At 41.6% G+C, this 25,758-nt stretch overlaps 1 protein-coding gene across 1 annotated transcript in view; it reads right to left on the bottom strand.

The window, feature by feature from the left end:
- The window catches only part of LOC121841470 (CUB and sushi domain-containing protein 3-like), a 633,380-nt gene that overhangs the window by 426,266 nt on the left and 181,356 nt on the right, over nucleotides 1–25,758 (bottom strand). The window contains exon 4 of the mRNA XM_042310031.1: nucleotides 23,740–23,934. Within this exon, the coding sequence (XP_042165965.1) occupies nucleotides 23,740–23,934 (195 nt within the window). The remainder of the gene's footprint in view (nucleotides 1–23,739; nucleotides 23,935–25,758) is intronic.

Genomic DNA, 25,758 nt, shown 5'->3' with positions numbered 1-25,758 from the left:
GTACCTGAACCAAACAACCAAACCACCCCATTGCTCTATGAACGCTCTCTGAGAATACAGTGCCTTCAGAAAAGTATTCATACCCCTTGACTTATTCCACATTTTGTTGTGTTACAGCCTGGATTCTCACCCATCTATGCACAATACACCATAATGACAAAGTGAAAACACGCATTTAAACATTTTTGCACATTTCTTGAAAATATAATACCGAGATATCCCATTACATGTTAGAATCACCTTTGGCAGCGATTACAGCTGTGAGTCTTTCTGGGTAAGTCTCTAAGAGCTTTGAACACCTGGATTACAATAGTTGAAAACTAGAATTTTTTTTTACTTTTGAAAGCTCTGTCAAATTGGCTGTTGTTCATTTCTAGACAACCATTTTCAAGTCTTGCCATACATTTTCAAGCCATTTTTCAGTCAAAACTATCTCGGCCACTCAGGAACATTCAATGTTGTCTATACAACTTCAGTGTATATTTGGTCTTGTGTTTTAGGTTATTGTTATTGATGCAGCCACCACCAAGCTTGAAAATATGAAGAGTGGTACTCAGTGATGTGTTGTGTTGGATTTGCCCCAAACACAACACTATATATTCAGGACATAAAGTTAATTTCTTTGCCAAAGTTTTAGCAGTTCAACTTAGGTGACTTATTGCAAACAGGATGCATGTTTTGTAATATTTTTATTCTGTACAGGCTTCCTTCTTTTCACCGTGTCATTTAGGTTAGTATTGTGGAGTAACTATATTGTTGTTGATCCATCCTCAGTTTTCTCCTTTCACAGCTATAAAACTCCGTGGCCTCATTGTGAAGTCCCTGAGCAGTTTCCTTCCTCTCCGGCAACTGAGTTAGGAAGGATGTCTGTATTATTGTAGTGACTGGGTACATATCGATACACCAATCAAAGTGTAATTCATAACTTTACCATGCTCAAAGGGATATTCAATGTCTGCTTTTAATTTTGAATCTACCAATAGGTGTCCTTCTTTGCGAGGCCTTGGAAAAGCTCCCTGATCTTTGTGGTCGAATCTGTGTTTGAAATTCACAGCTCAACTGACAGACCATACATATACTTGTATGTGTGGGGTACAAAGACAAGGCAGTCATTTAAAAATCATGTTAAACACTATTATTGCACACAGAGTTAGTCCATGCAATTTATTATGTAACTTGTTAAGCAAATGTTTACTTCTGAACTTATTTAGGCAGGCCATAACACATATCTAAAAACATAGTTCCACTTTGACATTATGTGGTATTGCATGTAGGCCAGTGACACAAAATCTCAATGTCAATCCATTTTAAATTCAGGCTGTAACACAACAACATGTGTAAAAGTCAAGGGGCGTAAATACTTCCTGAAGGAACTGTGCATACAATATGGTATATGTAGCTACTACATAAGTAGTAGCTACATATACGTATATTATATGCATCCGTAAAGTATTTAGACTCCTTGACTTTTTACACATTTTGTTAAGTTACAGCCTTATTCTGAAATGCATATTGTTATATTTGGTAGCACTTATTTGTTTTTCCTTTGCCTCCAACCCCCTTCGATGTGTGGAACGGATGTGGGTGGGGCTAGGTATACATAAGGGTGCACATTTTTAAAAAATCATAAAAGCTCTGACGAAGGCCGTGAGGCCGATATGTAAGCTTATTAAACATCAGTGATACTATCAAGAGTAATGTGCGGTTTCCTTTTTCCTTCATCTTGTTCAACTGTTGCCATGCACCTGCAAATAAGGTTGCTCAGATGTGCCTTTTGTGCCTTTTGATTTAAAAAAAAGTTACAGCCTTATTCTAAAATTGATTAAATAGTTGTTTTTTCACTCATTAATCTACACACAAACCACTTTTTTAGCAAATGTCAACAACAACAAAAAAACTATTGAAATATCACATTTACCTAAGTATTCAGACCCTTTACTCAGTACTTTGTTGAAGCACCTTTGGCAGTGATTACAGCCCCTAGTCTTCTTGGGTATGACACTGCAAGCTTGGCACACCTGTATTTGGGGAGTTTCTCCCATTCTTCTCCGCAGATCCTCTCAAGCTCTATCAGGTTGGATGGGGAGCGTCGCTGCAAAGCTATTTTCAGGTCTCTCCAGAGATGTTCATTTGGGTTCAAGTCTGGGCTCTGGCTGGGCCACTCAAGGACATTCAGAGACTTGTCCCGAAGCCACTCCTTCATTATCTTGGCAGTGTGCTTAGGGTCGTTGTCCTGTTGGAAGGTGTGTGCCTTTCCAAATCATGTCCAATCAATTGAATTCAGGTAGACTCTAATCAAGTTGTAGAAACGATCAATGGAAACAGAATGCACCTGAGATCAATTTCAGGTCTCATAGCAAAGGGTCTGAATACTTATGTAAATAAGGTACTTCTATTTTTTTAATTTTTGATATATTTTCTAAAAACCTGTTTTCTCTTTGTCATTATGGGGTATTGTGTGTACTGTATATTGATGATTAATAAATTTTTTTAAATACATTTTAGAATAAGGCCGTAACATAACAAAACAAAAATTGAAGTGGTCTGAACACTTTCCGAATGCACTGTATATATCCATCTTTATGATTCTGACTACAATAAATGGAACAGTAACTGTGGCTACAAAACAATGCCGTCCTATGGAGTCATAAGCTTGACCTAAATGTATAATGTTCATACTTATGTTCGACACTATCATATGTACAGTACATTGGGGCAAAAAAGTATTTAGTCAGCCACCAATTGTGCAATGTCTGCCACTTAAAAAGATGAGAGAGGCCTGTAATTTTCATCATAGGTATACTTCAACTATGACAGACAAAATGAGAAAAAAAATCCAGAAAATCACATTGTAGGATTTTTTTATGAATTTATTTGCAAATTATGGTGGAAAATAAGTATTTGGTCAATAACAAAAGTTTATCTCAATACTTTGTTATATACCCTTTGTTGGCAATGACAGAGGTAAAATGTTTTCTGTAAGTCTTCACAAGGAATTCACACACTGTTGCTGGTATTTTGGCCCATTCCTCCATGCAGATCTCCTCTAGAGCAGTGATGTTTTGGGGCTGTTGCTGGGCAACACGGACTTTCAACTCCCTCCAAAGATGTTCTATGGGGTTGAGATCTGGAGACTGGCTAGGCCACTCCAGAACCTTGAAATGCTTCTTACAAAGCCACTCCTTCGTTGCCTGGGCGGTGTGTTTGGGATCATTGTCATACTGAAAGACCCAGCCACGTTTCATCTTCAATGCACTTGCTGATGGAAGGAGGTTTTCACTCAAAATCTCACGATACATGGCCCCATTTATTCTTTGCTTTACATCAGTCGTCCTGGTCCCTTTGCAGAAAAACAGCCCCAAAGCATGATGTTTCCACCCACATGCTTCACAGTAGGTATGGTGTTCTTTGGATACAACTCAGCATTCTTTGTCCTCCAAACACGACGAGTTGCGTTTTTACCAAAAAGTTCTATTTTGGTTTCATCTGACCATATGACATTCTCCCAATCTTCTTCTGGATCATCCAAATGCTCTCTAGCAAACTTCAGACGGGCCTGGACATGTACTGGCTTAAGCAGGGGGACACGTCTGGCACTGCAGGATTGAGTCCCTAGCGGCGTAGTGTGTTACTAATGGTAGGCTTTGTTACTTTGGTGCCAGCTCTCTGCAGGTCATTCACTAGGTGTGGTTCTGGGATTTTTGCTCACCGTTCTTGTGATCATTTTGACCCCACGGGGTGAGATCTTGCATGGAGTCCCTGATCGAGGGAGATTATGTCTTGTATGTCTTACATTTCCTAATAATTGCTCCCACAGTTGATTTCTTCAAATCAAGCTGCTTACCTATTGCAGATTCAGTCTTCCCAGCCTGGTGCAGGTCTACAATTTTGTTTCTGGTGTCCATCTCTTTGGTCTTGGCCATAGTGGAGTTTGGAGTGTGACTGTTTAAGGTTGTGGACAGGTGACTTTTATACTGATAACAAGTTCAAACAGGTGCCATTAATACAGGTAACGAGTGGAGGACAGAGGAGCCTCATAAAGAAGAAGTTACAGGTCTGTGAGAGCCAGAAATCTTGCTTGTTTGTAGGTGACCAAATACTTGTTTTCCATCATAATTTGCAAATAAATTCATTAAAAATCCTACAATGTGATTTTCTGGAATTGTTTCTCTTGTTTTTTCTGTCATAGTTGAAGTGTACCTATGATGACAATTACAGGCCTCTCTCATCTTTTTAACTGGGAGAACTTGCACAATTGGTGGCTGACTAAATACTTTTTTGCCCCACTGTATATGCTATTTAAAATGTAGGCAACATTAAGTACTGTGGTATGGGCTACACAAGCACATATAAACTAACATTAGCTGTGTTTGTTTGTTCAGCCTTTATAAGCACATCCCCGACTCAGGTTAATTAATGAATTATACAACGCTTTTTAGTTGTGCGTCATATCATAACGCATTAAGTTGATGCAGAAGTATTTTTTTATAAAAAATTAAGATACACATTGCCAAGCTTATCATACTAACATTTTCGTTTTCCAACATATTTTATTTAAGGGACTCATTTGTAAGTCAAATGAAAAAAAATGTATAAGATTTGTGTAATTATCTTTACCCCGCAGCACATTTGAAAGTAGTCACGTGCCATCAATGTTTAATATGTGGATTTTAATATCCAAAATAGAACATCAATATTTCATGTGCACATTGGGAGTGATATTTTCTGGTGCGCCGTATTGTGCATGAACGCTTGAATGTGAAATAGCAGCTCTTAAAGTGATAGGAAGGCAAGCTACTAAGCTTCCATCCTCAAAGAGGCGTGTTAGCAACGTTGCTATGAAAACAGCAACTCCTCCCAAGTATATCTAAGTACGCTGTAAGTAAAACGATCCACCGGTCTGCTAGAACTTCTTCTGGACTTTTAAATGTAAAATCCCTCTAGACTTCAAGTAAACCAGATGGAGAACACACACATTTGATGGTTTGTTTGAGTGACCTGTTTAAAAGCTTTATATCCCGCTCTAAACCAGGCTCATCACGGCGATCGTGCTCCACAGGTGAGGTTCTGACAGGAGAGCCAAAGAGGGAGCCGGCGTGGGCAAGCCTAGCATTAAACTGTCAACATCCCCTTGTCCCCGAGCATCAACTGTGGGCAGGAAGAACAAAGGAACCTCAGAAGTGTTGGGGGGGGCGTAAAGCGGGGTAAAGGGGGTTAAAGGTGGGAGATGAAGTGGATTAAGAGATTATTTTGAGAAAAGTGAAATAAGGTTATAACCTGAACATACCTGGAACTGATGTGAAAGTATGTGAAATGAAACTTTGGTAGACATTGAAAGGTGGGTTTGATAATATATTTCTGTTAAATACAGTATATACTGTATCTGTTAATATATTTAGGCCTACTCATACATGTTTGCATTATCAAAGTGGAGGATTGTGGGTAATAGGGAAAAACAGTTAGTCTTTAGAGTTGTTTTTAACAGTATGTGGACAGGAACACAGAACGCATTTTAAGCCAATTGATTTGTCCCAGCTTAATGTGCCCTTCTAGCATAAAGCCTCAAATGAGGGCACCATTTCTGGACATTGTCCTGAACATCCTCAACCAATTAGTGTCTTAATGAGTCCTCTAGTTTACATCAGCATTGCTCTGAACCCTCCATCCACAGACGCTGAAATTACGATTCTCAGAAATTGTCCCTGAAAGCAGATTGGAACAATAAGGGAGGATTCTAGAATCCATCTAAGCAATTAACTTGAAACAAAAATAAGGCACCAGAAACAAAACTTCTGCTGACAGGTCATTTGGGAGCAGTGCTGATAAATGTGAATGTAACCTACTACATTACTCTCTCTACGACTGTGCATTTCCAACCATGGGGGTATCAGCTAAAGGCCTGTTGTATGCATATGCTGTTTAGCTGCCTGAATCCTAACACTGATGCTCTCTGATAAAACATGCATCTGTCATAATTACCCAGGCTTTAAACAGGCCCTTACTTATAGTTATCACCATGGATACAGACAGTAGCACAGCTCTCATCGTATATAGTGTTTGAGGCCAGTGAGGTAGGAAGGATATACTACGGCACTGGGAGAGGAAGATAATGGACAATGGCAATTTGTTAAGCGTAAACCCAGAAGCATTTTTAGAGCACCCAAGGTAACACTAATCTGATGGTGAGACAGACAGACAGAGAGCGATAGAGAGAGAGTGATAGAGAGAGAGAGGGAGGGAGAGTAGCGAGAGAGTGTCAGAGAGAGACAAAGAGAGAGAGAGGGAGGGAGAGTAGCGAGAGAGTGTCAGAGAGAGACAAAGAGAGAGAGAGGGAGGGAGAGTAGCGAGAGAGTGTCAGAGAGAGACAAAGAGAGAGAGAGGGAGGGAGAGTAGTGAGTGTCAGAGAGAGACAAAGAGAGAGAGAGAGAGGGAGGGAGAGTAGCAAGAGAGTGTCAGAGAGAGACAAAGAGAGAGAGAGAGAGAGAGGGAGGGAGAGTAGCGAGAGAGTGTCAGAGAGAGACAAAGAGAGAGAGAGGGAGGGAGAGTAGCGAGAGAGTGTCAGAGAGAGACAAAAGAGAGAGAGGGAGGGAGAGAGTGAGTGTCAGAGAGAGACAAAGAGAGAGAGAGAGGGAGGGAGAGTAGCAAGAGAGTGTCAGAGAGAGACAAGAGAGAGAGAGAGAGGGAGGGAGAGTAGCGAGAGAGTGTCAGAGAGAGACAAAGAGAGAGAGAAAGGGAGAGAGAGAGAGAGAGTGTCAGAGAGACAAAGAGAGAGAGAGAGGGAGGGAGAGTAGCGAGAGAGTGTCAGAGAGAGACAAAGAGAGAGAGAGAGAGGGAGGGAGAGCGAGGAGTGGAGAGACAAAGAGAGAGAGAAAGAGAGAGGGAGGGAGAGTAGTGAGAGAGAGTGTCAGAGAGAGACAGAGAGAGGGAGGGAGGGAGGGAGAGTAGCGGGAAAGAGTGTCAGAGAGAGACAAAGAGAGAATAGTTCAGTGTATGGATTTGTTCCAGGGCCATGATCAAAGTTCTGTCAGGCCAGTCGCTTTGTGTCTAATATTAACTGCCCTAAATATAATGCCTCACTGTCATAAGGTCTTACTTATAAATAGATCAACTGGCTGAACAGGCTTCTTTCACAGGAGAGGGAAAAGGGTTTGTTCAGGTAGACGTTGAATTATTATTAAACCGGGTTTGAGGTTTTTAACAAACAAAGACATGCCAACACTTCCATTAAACGACCTGATAAATATCCGGCCCCAGTATTTTTTAAATGTATTCTCCCAACCCAGTCCTCCAGAGACAACAATACTGCAAACTAAAACAAATTTCCTGTTTCTGTTCCTTGTGCCTTTCATTAATATCTAATAAAGAAGATCTCGGAGCAGCACGCCATTCAGAACTGTCAATAGCACCATGCAGCAGCAGTGACATTAGCCAGTGACAATCAGAATCAGAACCCACAAAGCGCAGTGGAAACAGTAGATCCATTACACGGTGAGTATCAGGACGTAACACGATCACGCAGAACACATTACATCATGCATCTTCTTTCTGTGCTTCTGATTGTGCTGCCAGCCGTCAAGCTGCACCGTAACACTATGACGAAATGATTCGGCACACCAGACAATCTACAACACCATGGTATACTATAAAATCAAGCTTGTCGTTGTATCTGGAGGTAATGTATGCTTCGGATTGGAAGGGGCCCCTCTCTCATGCAAGTATGTTAAACGGATGGATCTCTTTCTTTGGACCAAGACCTTTAGAGTACACAAGATAATCTCCAACACTAGGGTATACTTGGTGAATACAAGAATACTTGGTGTAACCAGAGAGAAAGTGATGGTGACCTCTCTCGTACTAGGAAGTATAATGGGGGTCTTACTTTGGCCCAAGGATCTGTAGAGTTTATATAAGCAAGGGAGATTGGGAGAATTCTGGCCAAAGTCCCACCCTGGCCCAGTCACACATTGCCCATTTCCTAATGCCTTCTCTGTATAATTGGCTTAATATATCCCTGTCTGGGCTCTCTACACTGGGGTGTGCTGAGTACTCTGTCCTCAATGTCTGACATTCATCACCCATGCCAATATTATAGTCATGTCACTGTTGAGTATTGACAGCGACATGACTATGTCCCCAAAACATGGTTAAATCGCTTGCAGATCTTTCAAAGGTGCCTGGTACATCAACGTCATTATCGAAATCATGATTTCATCTAAGTTTATTTGGACACATATCGATAGCAATCTGAAGATCAGGATCACCTCCTTACAAGAGCGTGAGTGATGGTGACTGATTCTTCTCTCTCTCAAGGGTGTGGTATTTGTTCTTTGGCTGTTCCAAGGCTCTGGTCAAAAGTAGTGCACAACATAGGGAATAGTGTGCTATATGGTACGCAAACTTTGTTAGCTCCTTGAGGCTGGTGGAGGTGAATGCCTGCCAACATTCCTATGTGCCAGTCTAGTCCAAGGCCTCTAAATTACCATTGGTGAATAGTACTGAGTAGCAGGGCCAAGAACACTAAACGGGAACTAAACTAGGAAGAAAAAGAGATTGGATGAGCCCATTGAAGCACCTTTTCTAAGTGAATATTTACTGTTCATTGTGGTAGAATAGTCCAGTATCCTTTGACCTGTGATTTTCAGCCTAACCACTAGATAAGTAATACAATAGAGAAATTAATTCAGTTCAGAAAACAAAATAACCAATAGGGAAAGTAATATGACTTAGGAGACCCTGTATCTTTGCTCTTAATACTGTATTGTCTGAGAACACACAACATGTGGTCCTCTGTAGCTCAGTTCATAGAGCATGGTGCTTGCAACACCAGGATAGTGGATTGATTTGATTTCCCGTGGCCATCCGCACGTAAAATCTATGCATGCATGAAGTCGTTTTCAAATTAAATTAAAGTGTATTTATCACATTCACAGGTTACAGCAGGTGTAAATGATGTAGTGAAATGCTTACTTTGTTTACACCTGCTTTGGATAAAAGCATCTGCCAAATGGCACACAGTATATTATATAGTATTATTATGATTAACAAACTGTAGAACTCAGTGAGTCAGTGAATATGAGCCATTTTTGTGCTTTTGTATTTTGGACACTTCATCACCCTTATTCTATACAGAAACAACTCATTTACTCTCATTGTCATACCATGTGGCGAGTGCCATTCCCTGTTCCAATATAGTTAGTAAACAGCTGTTGGGTTCAATATAGGAGTATGTCTATAGGGAGCAATTACTTAATGATGTGTCCAGAGGGTAGGCCAGAGACCGTTAACACAGCTGTACTGGATTAGCTATGCGGAGGACAAGTGCAAACCCAGGCGGCATCAGCACATGAAAGTGTGTTTGTGTGTGCGGTTCATGGTTGCAATACATACAAAGACTTGTATATTGCTCGACATGAACCCCTGGTCGACCTGGTAGCTACTGCGGTGAGACAGGTGATCTCACCAACAGCACACATACACAAACAATGTATGTGGCCTTCAGATTGCAGGCCTGCTTAAGGGTAGAGCAAAACAACTGGCTGCAGTAGGTACTTCTCTGTTTCAGCCGTGATGGGCAGCCTAGCTGTGAATTCATATACAGTAGGCCAAATAAGCTATATCGCAATCAATATAAAAACATATATTCATTCTGGTGCTCCTAGATTAAATGTTGTGCTCCTAACTTTTTTTAAAAGTTGGGAGCACCAGTGCTAACTCAGATTTTTTAAATATTTAGAGCCCTACCGATAAATCATACTGTATGTCACAATTATTTAGTAGTACAGACCGCGTGAGACACATTCAGCCAACCCAGTCTAAATGCATGCTCCCTCAGCTATGTTGGGTTGCTGCATGTATGGTGCTCACCATGTATAACTGGAGTAGTGTGGATGTCAGCTCCCACTTAAACAGGCTTGTTAAAAAGCTATGGGATTTACATCGTTAAGCAGGTGGTCGCTGGGCTGTCAGGGCCTCAGAGCTAAGAGACGGGGGAAACGGGAGAAGTGGTGCACTTCTTTAAGTCCAAATGTCGGCTGATTTCAGCTTCTTGACAATGCACAAATCGGGCTATCAAAATTAAAGACGTGCTAGCTACATCAACAGCTTGTCGTTCGGGCTCAGTCGGAATGTCAAATTATCACTGTTGTAATACACATCAAGGAATTCTGTCTGACTGAAAGAGAGCTAATTTTAGGCGGTAAATGTAATTGATCTAACCACAGCCTTTAAGTTGATGCTAGGGATTGGCATCATGTAAACTATGCAGAATTAGTGACAATCAAAATCTACACAAGACAAGTCAGGGTGAGTATCATGGTTGTGGAACCATTCAAAGTATGGTCCAGAAATAATTAAATCTGGTTCATTCAAATCAGCCTGTAATTGGCTAAAAATAACTATTTCCAATGCTCGTCATTTCACTGCTTTCCCCCACATATCCACTCTCTAAATCTATTATATAATCTCTGAAAGCTACGATTATATTATGTAACTGCACCTACCATTATAACCTGGTCATTTACTCCAGATATACTGGACAATTGTTCTAATGCATGGAGCAGGATGAAGAACAGCTTTGATGCCAGTGTTATGTAATGCATATTTATAGCCAAAATGTTACTGTGGCATACTGAACCTGCCTCTACATCTGTAGGAAGGGCCAGGCTAGCAACATGCATTTCTGCTTTGCATCAGACCAGTTTACCATTCTGGTATCTGCGACTACACTGAACACAGAAACACACACACACAGAAACACACACACACACACACACACACACACACACACACACACACACACACACACACACACACACACACACACACACATACACTCTTTATTTATGAGGGTTTCAAACATCCTGAAAGCCTAGCTGGGAGGTGTCCAGATACAAACTTTACTTTTGTCCCCCGTTACCAAAAAGTGGCATTGATTTGGCAGTTGTGTATGTATTACTTCTGTTTTTGTCCAGGCCTGTGGATGTTAGGACTGGGTTGAGCTGATTTATGGGAAATGGGATTCCAGGTATAAGGTACGGTTAGCTGGATGACAAGTATTGACAGTAATGCCTGGTAATACCGTTGGAGGATGTCGTCACCCCAGCACAGCAGAACTAGAAAAGCAGAGTTGAGCAGATTAAAAAACCTCCCTAGGGCTCTCGCTATACCTGTACAGCAGCACTGTCATGACGATTTTACGGATTCACAACAGGCCTCACCAACTCTCTCTGCCACAGGCTCCAGCCCACTCGAACCTGCAAGCCCAAGCTTTATTACTTGAAAGCTGCAATAAAAAAATAGTAATAGAAAAATAGAAAATTGTAAATAGTTTCTCAGTAGGGGTTGAGGAGGTTAGAGTTGGGGTTGATTTTTGTTTTTTGTCATTTATTTCAGTTTTGATGTTTCCATAAACTGTTATCAATTGTGTGTGATTTGGGAATAACCGGGGGAGTACGACTAACCCCTTTTATTGAAGCCATGAAGTTGGGAATAACATCCCCTATACACTCCCTGATGAACTTCACGGTGACTGAGTTAATTGGGGGATGTATAGGGGATGTTGTTCCCACTGTGACTATTAAAACCTACCCAAACCAACATTTGTGGATAGATGGCAGCATTTGAGCAAAACTGAAAACACGAACCACCGCATTTAACCACGGCAAGGTGACTGGGAATATGGTTGAACACAAAAAGTGTAGTTATTCCATCCGTAAGGCAATCAAACATGTAAAATGTCAGTTAAGAGACAAAGTGGAGTCGCAATTCACCAGCTCAGCCATCAGACTTATGTGGCAGGGTCTACAGACAATCATGGATTACAAAGGGAAAACCAGCCACGTCGCGGACACCGACGTCTTGCTCCTGGTCAAGCTAAACACCTTCTTCGTCCGCTTTGAGGAAAACACAGTGCCACCTACGCTGCCCCCCCCCCCAAAGACTGTGGGCTCTCGTTCTTGGTGACCGTCGTGAGTAAGACATTTAAGCGTGTTAATCATCGCAAGCTGTCGGCCCAGACGGCATCCATAGCTGTGTCCTCAGAGCATGCGCAGACCAGTCTCGCTATTGCAGTCTGCTGTCCCCACTTGCTTCAAGATGGCCACAATTGTTCCTGTACCCAAGAAAGCAAAGGTAACTGAACTAAATGACTATCGCCACGTAGCACTCACTTCTGTCATCATGAAGTGCTTTGCGAGGCTAGTCAAGGATCATATCAACTCCACCTTTCCTGACAGCATAGACCCAATTCAATTTGTATATCGGCCCGATAGATCTACTGACGATGAATCCCGCCCTATGCAACTGGTTCCTGGACTTCCTGACGTGCCACCCCCCCCCAGGTGGTGAAGGTAAGAAACAACACCTCCAGTATGCTGATCCTCAACACAGGGGCCCCACAAGGGTGCATGCTCAGCCCCCTCCTGTACTCCCTGTTCACCCATGACTGCGTGGCCATGCACACCTCCATCTCAATCATCAAGTTTGCAGACAACACAACAGTAGTAGGCCTGATTACCAACAACCGCATACAGGGAGACCGCATACAGGGAGGAGGTGAGGGCCCTGGCGAAGTGATGCCAGGAAAAAAACCTCAACAAAACGAAGGAGACAGCAGAGGGAGCACAGCCCCTATGCACATCGACGGGACCACAGTGGATAAGGTGAAAAGCCTTCAGTTCCTCGGCGTACACATCACTGACAATCTGAAATGGTCCACCCAGGAGGTTGAAGAAATTTGGCTTGGCCACTAAGAATCTCACAACATTTTACAGATGCACAATTGAGAGCATCCTGTTGGGCTGTATCACCGCCTGGTATGGCAACTGCACCGCCCGCAACTGCAGGGCTCTCCAGAGGGTGATGCGGTCTTAGGGGGCACACTGCCTGCACTCCAAGACACCTACAGCCCCCGATGTCACAGGAAGGCCAAACAGATCATCAAGGACATCAACCACCTGAGTCATAGCCTGTTCACCCCACTATCATCCAGAAGGTGAGGTCAGAACATGTGCATCAAAGCTGGGACTGAGAGACTGAAAAACTGCTTCTATCTCAAGGCCATCAGACTGTTAAATAGCAATCACTAGCCGGCTACCACCGGGTTACTCAACCCTGCACCTTGAGACTGCTGCACTACTGTATCTACATAGTCATGGAATCACTGGTCACTTTAATAATGGAACACTAGTAACTTTAATAATGTTTACCTACTACTATACTAATTTCGTATGCATATACTGTATTCTACTGTATGTCAGTCAATGTCAGTCAACATTGCTCGTCCTAATATTTATATATTTCTTAATTCCATTCTTTTACTTTTAGATTTTTGTGTATTGTTGTGAATTGTTAGATATTACTGCAATGTTGGAGCTAGAAACACAAGCATTTCGCTACACCACAATAACAACTGCTAAATATGTGAATATGACCAATAACATTTGATTTGGATTTGAAGTTAATGCCGACAGCAGTACTACAGGCTGTTGTTTCCAGAAAGCAGGATCCCCCATTATAGTGAATGGAAAAATGGCAATCTTTGTGGTCAAATTTAAATATATATATTTTTTAAGACAATCATGGTGCCACTGATTGCTTTTATTACACAAGATGTATGTACTTGAACCAGAGAGAGTACAGAGAGAGTGCAGGTCCATGAAGCAAGATGGCAACACACTAAAATGGCACTTCCTGATCTTGGGGTGACGTCATCAAAGGCTTTGCCCATTTTCTTTCTACAGTCTATGGGAATAACACCCCCCTCAACATTAGTAGTTAGTGTGTATTAATAATGGGGGAGAATTGATTAACAAGGGTTGTATGACCATAACTCTAATCCATGTAAACTGAGGATACCGATACCTCTCCTTCTAACGCAATGATAGGTAGCCTATTTCACACAAGAAACACAATGAGACATAGAGTAGACAGAGTATTCATCCATGTAAACTGTTAGTGTGTCTAGCACGACCACAGGAGCTGCTCCATCCCAGCAATCTATCATTGGATTATTTCATCTATCGTAACACAAGTCAGTAATCTGATTCCGTTGTCCATCACTGAGAACTGTCCAACGATGGAGATCAAATGCATTGTGTGACACCAATCATTCACTCTACATGTTTTAGTTTAGAGCCAAAGACATTTATCTAGATTTGAAGTGAAATAAATGTCACTTCCATGCCTGGATTAGATAAATGGCAGATGAAAGACTTGAGATTTGCATAATGCATATGTGGAAGAGAAAATGTAACTTTAATTTGCACTTTCCTATGTTTTCCATATGGTGTCTGCATGTCCATAAAGAAGACATCAAGATTATTTTTCCTCCATGAATTCAAGTTGATTTGGTAATGTCCCAATGATCCCTGGTTTAGAGAAACACATAGGCACTGCTTGGCAAGCTTATCTGATTTATTCTCTATTTATTTTGCTCTTCAGTAAAATGCTTACTCTGCTTTCCTTTTGTATACTTTTTAGCCAGTAGTTCTGAAAGTAACGTCACATACAGTATGTGCAAATGTGTGCACCACGCCATTGCTATCTCTCTCTACTGTGTGTGCGACTTGCTAGCTGTCACTCAAATGGCTAGGGGCTGAAGCTCATTGGTGGAACTCGAATTTCTAGAAAAACAGTCGCTTTCAAACTAGGGATTTCGTGGCTAGTTGAGGTAAGACAGTAATTATGCTCATAGGTTATGTATGTATGAACAATAAATTGAAACATCAAGCCCAAAGTGGGAAGTAAAAAAAATAAAGTATTAGCCACCAATGTTCTGGAGCATGTCTTTAAATAAATACTGGGATTTTTAATGTATTTTTTCAACCTACCTAGATTGAGTGAAGCGGGCACAACAAAACCTATTCCCCCTCAGGAGACTGAAAGGATATGGCATGGGTCCTCAGATCCTCAAAAGGCTGCACTATCGAGAGCATCCTGACTGGTTGCATCACTGCCTGGTATGGCAGAGGGTAGTGTGAACGGCCCAGTACATCACTGGGGCCAAGCTTCCTGCCCTTCCAGGAAGCTTGGTGGTGGCAGAGGAAGGCCTTAAAAATGGTCAATGTCTCCAGCCACCCTAGTCATAGACTGAGCGCCAAGTCTAGGTCCAAGAGGCTTTTAAACAGCTTCTACCCCCAAGCCATAAGACTCCTGAACATCTAGTCCTGAACACCTCCCCTCTCCTCTTTACACCAGTGCCACTCTCTGTTGTTTTTTTTAATCCTGTATTTAACTAGGCAAGTCAGTTAAGAACAAATTCTTATTTACAATGACGGCCTAGGAACAGTGGGTTAACTGCCTGTTCAGGGGCAGAACGACAGATTTGTACCTTGTCAGCTCAGGGATTTGAACTTGCAACCTTCCGGTTACTAGTCCAACACTCTAACCACTAGGCTACCCTGCCGCCCCATCTATGCATAGTAATTTTAATTAACTCTACCTACATACTACCTCAACTAACCGGTGTCCCCGCACATTGACTCTGTACCGGCACCCCCCTGTATATATTGTTGATTTTCTACTGCAGCTCTTTAATGACTTGTTACTTTTATCTCTTATTCTTATCCATATTTTTTGAAACTGCACTGTTAGTTAGGGGTTCGTAAATAAGCATTTCACTGTAAGGCCTACACCTGTTGTATTTGGCATGTGACTAATAAACTTCGGCGTCAAATCAAAATGTTAACATAGAGAAATGCTATTTCAGGCTTGGCAGATTTGCAGCACACACTCATGAAGATTCCAGATAGGCATCCTAGGCTGCATTTACACAGGCAGACCAATTCTGATATTTTTCCCAATTATTGTCAAATAGACCAATTTGTGACAAAATGTCAGAATTGGGCAGCCTGGATTTTAAAACTGTTCTCGAAACAAATTAAATACTGTTCTATAGTAAATAGAACAGCATTAAAGTGTTAACTAGAACTGTTAAACAGAAATATCTACAGACCGTTTTGGAGCCATGTCTTCAGTCACGTTGGCAATTATTAATAATGAACTGGAAGGTGTGGGGCACTGATTAGACTTGCATTCTGGTATTCATAAAAATGTTTGTCATAGCATTCACACTAAACTGCATGTAAATTATATCATGCTTTATAAAGGATCCCATTATACTAAAGTTGTTTTAAGCTTTCAAACATCAAGCTGTGTGTGCATTCATTAAACTGTACTTTAACATTTTAACATTGCACTGACATTTATATAGGACTAAATACGAAATGTTCCTTGACTACAGTTTTTTAGATGGAACGAAAACACTAAATCATTCTGTAAAGCACGAAGGGTGCTCCCACTGTTTTAATAGAGGAAATGTGCATTAAATGGTAAGTAATGATGCTAATTTGCATTGTAAAAAAACACCCACAAATTCAGTTGTTTCAACTAATTATTATTAAGTAACTGGTTCCACGGCCCTTTCTAGTTTACTAAACTTTTCGGTCCAAGTGTTACCTGAAAAAAGAGTCAGCCAAAACGTTGGCAAGCATTCAGTCATTTTAAAATTGTCTCATAAATATAAATTATAATTTAGGCTTCTTAATTAAAACAGGCTGTGCAACTGGTTACACATACCATACTTTTATCATACAATGTTTTCAACGCATATATTTGACACATGTTGACATTGTGCATGTTAATTTATACAGTAATGGTGGCGTAACAACAGTGGTGACCTGTCATTCAGGGAAGTTTTGAACCCCACATTTTCTTTTTGGGGGGAGGGGGGGCTTGCCTGTTTTGCATGCTATTTTGGCATTAATTACGTGTCGCATATTAGTTTGCAAACAATGTAAAAAAAAAGAAACATAATTGAGTTAATAAAGCTGCATACAAACATGGTCTCTTTTTTGTTTTCTTAAGTAAGGCCTCTCCAAAATGCAGGTGTTTCAGCCTGGCTTAGAGCTTTCTGTTGTGGTTGGGCAACCCAGCAGAAAATACAGAGCATTGCGCCGTGATTGGCACAGTGTTCTGTCACTGTCATCTTCCTGGAAGGAATAAGTGGACCAAAGCGCAGCGAGCGTACATGTTATTTTTATTTAGGTAAATGTCGCCAACAAAACAAAGGCACGACCGTGAAGCTTAACAGGGCTATGATGCCTCTAACAAAGTCAACTACCCACACTGAAAGGGAAAATGGGCTACCTAAGTATGATTCCCAATCAGAGACAATGATAGACAGCTGTCCCTGATTGAGAACCATACCTGGCCAAAACATAGAAATAAAGAAACATAGAAAACAAAACATAGCATGCCCACCACACATCACACCCTGACCTAACCAAATAGAGAAATAAAATGGCTCTCTAAGGTCAGGGCGTGACAGTAATTCATGGGTACACTCCATCAACGCCAAGTCTAAGGGTAGAGCTCTATGGGTGCTGCCATAGAGTTACATAAGAAGTGCCCATCCAAGAAGGCTCAATGTCATTGGCCAAAGATAAAATGATCACGTTATATTTACAGTAGCTTTGATTGGATTTTGATTGGACAACATCAAGTCGACGATCTACTGGCAAATCCTTTTTAATCCTTGTCATATGAAGAGAAATTCTAGATCAAATGTATCGGTGCTCATCGGCCACTGGACATAAACATTACTCAACAAGTTGGAAATTGCAAATTCAACAATGAGTGGTTTGGAAGGAATCAGTGGCTAAGCATTGCAAGCATTGCAAAGCAATCATTAGCCTGCTATTAGCCTGCTAAGATTAAGGGTCTCTTTTCCTAGTTTAAAATTACAAACATTCAACATTGGCCATACTATCAATGAAGCATGATTTGTGCTGCTCTCAAAAGAACTGCTAATTCTGAATTGCAAAATCTGACTTTAGTGAGTTCATGACAACTGGGAACTTGCTAACGTGCTATGCCTGGGAAAATACATTTTGAACTTTCATCCAACTCGGAATTGTAAATCGGGAACTTGGGCCTCTTTCTAGAGCTACGACCTGAAGATCGCTGATGTCATCATGATTCAACTTTTTTTTCTGAGTTTCCTGTTGTCTTGAAAGCACCATAAATCCAGAGTAAATCCAGACTTTGATGACAAAGTTTGATGACAAAATTTGACCACAAAGACTGCCGCGCCAAATTCCTGTTTAAGTGAGCACAGCTCAACAAGGTGAGTCCAAAAATGTATTGTATGTTTCTGCATAAATGAGATATGTATACGGTAGCTAAAAAAGTAACACGTATGCTGTGTAGTAATCTGTTAGCAGCACATGTGCCTCACCCTTATAATTTAGTCTATTTTCACCTCTTAATTTTGCCTACTGTTCTGACTTGGTGGTGCTCATGTAGCCTATAACCTGTTTTTGAGAAATGTAATCATCGAATATTGTAAGAGCTTTCATTGTCTGCTTATATGCCCCCCTTCACCTAATACCTTTTCTGCACTATTGGTTAGAGCATGTAAGTAAGCATTTAATTGTAAGGTCTACACCTGTTGTTTTCAGCGCACGTGACAAATAAACTTTGATTAGATTTTCATTTATCTTACGGTTCTGACTTGGTGTACAGGGAGAATACTGTAAGAACGGCCCATTTCTGAATTCTGTCCCTGTACATTTCAAAGGTGCTGAACAAATAGTTATATCGACTATGTCCGTGCTAGCTCGCTCATTAATGTCTTGATCGAAATGACGTATTGCCTCTTATCCGCTTGTCATCCTCTTATGCCATAGTTTGTACATCTTCATAGTCAGTAGAAACCACATTTCTTTCAGCAAGTCAGCCATATCAGCTATGATTTTTTTAAAGGCAGTAAATGAGGCTGAATGAACTGTTTCGCTGCCAGACAAGGCTTGCTGATAGCCAGGTGTAGCAGTGGTGTAGTGTAATTCATGTATTGTTTAGTGTTGTGTAGTGTAGTGACTTTGCTGGAATGCATCCCACATTTGAATTTTTTGGCCCATCAAGATTTACCTGCTAAAATCACCACTGCTGTGAATTAAGAGTTGTAAGTTCAAATCTGAGGTGAGGACATGTTGAACATTAATTACTGTATATATGAACACGCACAATATAATCATATATGTAAACTTGTTGAAAATATTGTATGTTTTAAGCACTGTGTTTGTGTAACTAGTTCTATAGTCTTTTTGGGGGGGATCTTATGTAAGACGCTCAAGTAATAATTTCTAGTTGAATGAACATTATGAGACAATTTGAGCAAACACTAAATTTCAAGTTGATGACATTTTTGTGTACATTTTCTCATGTTGGAGCGAAGTTTGGGCCAACTAAACATATTAAGTTTAGGTAGGACTTTGACCGAAAAGTTGAGTAACCAAAAAAAGACTGTGGAACCAGTTACTTAATAATACAGTACTTGGTTGGAACTTTTTTTTACAGAGCACACACAGACACGCACGGCAGTTCCCATTCAACTCCAAGCCAATCTAATTTGGAGTTTTGTCAGTGTACGTATTACTCCACCCCCCTCAAACATTCATGCAAGGCAAATGCGCATCTTATAATGTCCAGGGAATGGGTAGTTGGCCTTCAACTCAGCAAAATAGTCTCTCATTTCTATTTGAGGGTTGAAGAATGCCTGCAAAAAATCAATTTGTACCGATGCCAGGGTCTTGGCAGGCAGCAGATGAGCCATTGAGATTCTCATCACATTAGCCCTCAGCGAGTGGCTCCCTGGCCCACTAATATACAAAGAGCACAAGCCCCAGTCAGAATGTACATTTCTAGATGATCTTCCCGAATGCTTGCTTGTGGTTATGCATAAATTCCTTTACTCGAGATAATTCACCCGGCCGATTGTGATGGAACTGATGGCCTCCCGCCTTCTACTAAAGATGTGGAGGCCATTTTGAGTTCGTCTTCTATTTAAACATGAAATTATTGGTGATTGAATTCCAGATGTAAAGAGGTATCACATGATCTGATCTGGGACAACAAATTGCTTGCTGAGCATCTATTAAGAGCATGTAGGTTACGGTTCAGTTTTGTGTCACACAACTTCCTGAACACATACTGTATGTGATTTGTGATTGACACTTTACTTCTGTCATGACATTCCACTGAGCTAAAGTCACTTAGTACTTATTCATTACCAGAAGTCACCTTGAAGGATTGTAGAGTGATTGAAATGCAGAAAGAATGGACTACAAAGTGAATAACTTATTCACAACCAATGTCATGTCAATACAAAATGATTGTATTGTACAGTATACAGTATATTTAACATCCTGTTATGTTGCATCCTAAATGGCATCTTATTCCCTTTATAGTGCACTACTTTTGACCACAGCCTCACTTTACTCTGTGCTTATTCATAACCACATGCTGAAGGACCATAGGCCGACGCAGATAATAGGTTCGTAATGCCGATGGATCTGTTTATTTTCCCTTTGACCCTCTACCCTTCCAATGTCACTCAGTGAAACGGTCCAGGCTTGCTACTCCAACCAATTTCTGTTTCATTTCACCTTTTTATAAACAACCTTGTTCAATTACGGATCACTTAATGGTTTATTTTAATATGCACTTATTTGTAGGATGGCGTTGCATTGCCAGAGGGAGGGGTAACATTAATACTTATTGTGCAATTACTCCATTGACTGGGGCTAACTGGTAATTCTATCCAGTGTGCATCAGACAGAAAGGCAAGATGATGCACGTTGCTTTCATCTCAGACTCATTATGAAGGACATATCAGGCGGAGGCACACGGCTGTCTATGAAGAGGCTCTTATTTGAAAACGGTCATGGATAATGCACATTATAATTGGCCCGAACACAGGAACAATAAATCTGGATGTGTTTAAAGCAAGTGCAGCAGATCACAGGCTTCTTCCTCTGTATGCTGATGGTGTATGTGTGTGTGTTCCTATATGCTGATAATGTTGTGGTTTATGAATAACTTTCCACAGCTCTTATGGAAAATCTCCTGTCTGCTCACAACTGTGATTTGACTTCCAACGTGGCACAGTCATAAGATGCCACCTTTCCAACAAGTCAGTACGTCAAATGTATGCCCTGCTAGAGCTGCCCCAGTCTGTAAGTGCTGTTGTGAAGGGGAAACGTCTAGGAGAAACAACGGGTCAGCCGCAAATTGGTAGGTCACACAAGCTCACAGAATGGGACCGTGAGGGTTGAAGTGCGTAGCTCGTAAAAACCGTCTGTTTCATTCAAAGCCGTCTATTTACCACCACAGAACGAAGCCAGACCTGAGACAGCTCTCAACCAACTCTATAAGGCCATAAGCAAATAAGAAAATGCTCACCCAGAAGCGACACTCCTAGTAGCTGGGGACTTTAATGCAGGCAAACTTAAATCAGTTTTAACACATTTTTTTACCAGCATGTCACATGTGCAACCAGAGATATAAAAAATCCTAGACCACCTTTACTCCACACACAGAGATGCATACAAAGCTCTCCCCCGCCCTCCATTTGTCAAATCTGACCATAATTCTATCCTCCTGATTCCTGCTTCCAAGCAAAAACTAAAGCAGGAAGTACCAGTGACTCGCTCAATACGGAAGTGGTCAGATGACGCGGATGCTACACTACAGGACTGTTTTGCTAGCACAGACTGAAATATGTTCCGGGATTCATCCAATGGCATTGAGGAGTGCACCACCTCAGTCATCAGCTTCATCAATAAGTGCATCACCGCCTGGTATGGCAACTGCACGGCATCTGACTGTATGGCGCTACAGAGGGTAGTGCGAACAGCCAAGGAAATCACTGGGGCCAAGCTTCCTGCCATCCAGGACCTATATAATAGGCGGTGTCAGAGGAAAGCCCATAAAATTGTCAGAGACTCCAGATTGTTTTCTCTGCTACCAAGTCTAGGACCAAAAGGCTCCTCAGCAACTTCTACCCCCAAGCCATAAGACTGCTGAACAATTAATATAATCACCACCGGACATTTTACATTGACAACCCCCTCCCTTTTGTACCCTGCTGCTACTCACTGTTTATTATCTTTGCATAGTCACTTCACCCCTACCTACATGTACAAATTACCTCAACTAACCTGTACCCCCGCACACTGACTCGGTACCGGTGCCCCCTGTATATATCCTTGTTATTGTTATTCTTATTGTGTTACTTTTTATTATTACTTTTTATTTTAGTTTACTGGATAAATATGTTCTTCTTGAACTGCACTGTTGGTTAATGGCTTGTAAGTAAGCATTTGACGGTAAAGTCTTCTAGTATTCGGTGCATGTGACAAATAAAGTTGGATTTGATTTGTAAAGCTCACCGCCATTGGACTCTGAAGCAGTGTAAACGTGCTCTCTGAAGTGATAAATCACACTTCACCATCTGACAGTCTGATGGGTGAATCTGGGTTTGGCGGATGTCAGAAGAATGCTGCATAGCGCCAACTGTAAAGTTTGGTGGAGGAGGAATAATGGTCTGGGGCTGTTTTTCATGCTTCGTGCTAGGCCCCTTAGTTCCAGTGAAGGGAAATCTTAACGCTACAGCATACAATGACATTGTAGATGATTCCGTGCTTCCAACATTGTGGCAACAGATTGGGGAAGGCCCTTTCCTGCTTCAGCATGACAATGCCCCTGTGCAAGCGAAGTTCATACAGAAATAGTTTGTCGAGTGGCCTCCCGAGTGTCATAGCGGTCTAAGGCACTGCATCGCAGTTCGATCCCAGACTCGGAGACCCATGAGGCGGCGCACTATTTGCCCAGTGTGGTCCGAGTTAGGGGAGGGTTTGGCCGGCCGGGATGCAAGCTGATTTTGGACGCCAGCTGGACGGTGTTTCCTCCGACACATTGGTGCAGCTGGCTTCTTGGTTAAGTGAGCAGTGTGTCAAGAAGCAGTGCGGCTTGGCAGGATCGTGTTTTGGAGGATGCATGGCTCCTGACCTTTGCCTCTCCTGAGTCGGTAGGGGAGTTGCAGCGATGAGACAAGACAAACTACCAATTGGATATCACGAAAAAGGGGTAAAAGTACTACAAAAAAATATAATAATAATAATAGTTTGTCAAGATCGGTGTGGAAGAACTTGACTGGCCTGCACATAGCTCTGAGCTCAACCCCATTGAACACCTTTGGGATGAACTGCAAGCCAGGCTTAATTGCCCAACATCAGTGCCTGACCTCACTAACGCCCTTGTGGCTGAATGTAAGCAAGTCTCTGCAGCAATGTTCCAACATCTAGTGGAAAGCCTTCTCAGTTGAGCGGAGTCTGTTATAGCAGCAAAGAGGGGACCAACTCCATATTAATTCCCATGTTTTTGGAATGAGATGTCTGAAGAGCAGGTGTTCACATACTCTTGGTCATGTAGTGTATGAGTTCTCACATACTGGAAAATGTTACCAATAAACTGTTTGAACATTTTTCAAAACTAATAAAACTATCCACTGTGACTATCCAGATGATAGGATGGTGTACATAGTTAGAACGCTCTCTTACGGTGTGCAAAAACATGACAGATACCTGGCCACGCACATGCATGTACTCCTTGTCTCTCTCTCTCACTCTCTCTCCCTCTCACACCCACACATTTTCTCCTCATCCAAAGGTTACACAAAAACACAAAAGGGACACAGATATGCACACAGAAACTTTCACAGATGAACACTCATAGATGCAAAGGAAACACAACCACATTTGGACAAATGTATTACACATCTGCCATACACACAGCCTACCATCTCTACAGACACACTCCCATATCGTTAGCATGCAGCTGTCACTGATGTTATGACACACACACACACACACACTAACAGGCCAGGGCATGGACTCTCACCTCTGCAGATGGGCACAGGGAAGTCCCACACGGCACCTTTCTCAGCATTGGTGACACAGGTGAGCTGGGGGTGCCCATCCAGGACGTACCCAGTTACACAGCTGTAGTGGATCTTGTCCCCCACGTTAAAGCGTGTCCCGACAAGGATGCCTTTGGGAGGTACCCCCGGGTTCCCACAGGCACTGATCTGCAGTTCTGATGGGGACAAGAGGGGAGACAGTCGTTATGCATTAAGTACCCGGTTGTGTAAGAAATTAAACATGGTTGGTTTTCTCTGCTTCTCTCCCCCTCCCTCTGTTCTCTCCCTTTATTTATCTTTCTCTCTCCCCTTCTTTCTCTCCCTCCCTCCCTCCTTACCTCGTTCTCTCCCCCTTTTTCTCTCTCCATCCCTCCTTCTTTCTCATGTTTCTCAACTCAACTGAGTATCAAGCCAGGCGGAAAATGGCAGCGGCTCCCTCACTGCCATTACATGCAGTTCAGTGCTGCATTCACATGGAACTTGACTGCACATCTGAAGGTAGGGACACAGTGGAAACAGCCAAGGGCATTCACATTGTGCTGGGTGGGTTGGGTTCAGCTTTAGCTTCATGCTGGGAGAGCAAGACAAGATAACTATATACTGGCTGAGAAAGAAGATACTGTAGAAAAATGAGAAATGTGTGTAGTATTTGAGTGAAAAAAAGACTCAAAAAGATAGAGAAGGTACTGAGACAGGAAGAAGAGATATATATATATATATATGATTCAGAGAGTTAGAGAGAGACAGAGACAGAGACAGAGAAAGAAAGAGTGAGAGAGAGAGGGAAAGATCTAGAGAGAGTGAGAGAGAGAAAGAGAGAGTGAGATATATGTATATAGAAGAGAGAGACAGGGAAAGAGTGAGTGAGATATATATATGAGAGAGAGAGAGATAGCGAGAGAGTGAAAGACAGAGAGCGAGAGAGAGAGAGGATTGTGAGAGTCGACCAATAGAGATACAGCTAGCCATCGCTGGTTGCTCCCATTATATTCCAGTGTGTCAGCCAGCCAACTAATGCTCAGGCAAACAGTTCTCAGTGGATTTGCTGGGGGATGATTCTTATTACCAATAAAACACATTGTGAACACTGGGAATAAGAAAGAAGGGAATAGTAAAAGTGTGTCTGATCATGGAGGATATTATCTTCAAATCAGTCGGAACATACAGGAATCCTCTTTTCTGTGACTTTAGAGCAAGGCTTTGGGGCAAAGAAGAAAGTGTCTGTTCCTTTTCTTCTCTTTAATACACACATACTGTGCACACACACAGTTAGCCGAGGGAAACACACAGTGACAGACATGGATGTCTGCAGGTATCGGAGTGCCAACTTTATTCATTTAATAGTGCTAATTACCTTGGTCCTGATGTTGTAAAATAGCTTGAATGAAAACAGACTCATTAGGCTAACAGCCAGCGCGTGTGTGTTCCTTTTTAACAACGGGAGATCATCATTAGTCTCATATACCTAAAGGGTGTGAGTGTGTATGTGCGTGCTTCCGAGTGTGTCGGTTAGTGTATGTGTTGGTTTAGTGGTGGATGGGCTCAAGAGCTCATGGGCATGAGGTAATAACTACAGCACAATTTGCAACACCTCCAATTCTGACCTCTTCTGTTTTATTAGAATGACAACCATTGTTGAATAGGGATATTTATATAATGGTTCTGAATGACTATCATTGTCTACTAAGGATATTTAAATCATTGTTATAAAAGGGTTATTGATATCATTCATCTGAATGACTCCCATTGTCTACTAGAGTTATTGATATCATTCGTCTGAATGACTCCCATTGTCTACTAGGGTTATTGATATCATTCATCTGAATGACTCCCATTGTCTACTAGAGTTATTGATATCATTCATCTGAATGACTCCCATTGTCTACTAGGGTTATTGATATCATTCATCTGAATGACTCCCATTGTCTACTAGGGTTATTGATATCATTCATCTGAATGACTACCATTGTCTATTAGGGTTATTGATATCATTCATCTGA

Source organism: Oncorhynchus tshawytscha, linkage group LG31 (assembly GCF_018296145.1).
Source record: "Oncorhynchus tshawytscha isolate Ot180627B linkage group LG31, Otsh_v2.0, whole genome shotgun sequence".
NCBI classification, from domain to species: Eukaryota; Metazoa; Chordata; class Actinopteri; order Salmoniformes; family Salmonidae; genus Oncorhynchus; species Oncorhynchus tshawytscha.
Note: the sequence above shows the minus strand (reverse complement) of the source record. Positions and strands in the feature narration are given on the sequence as shown.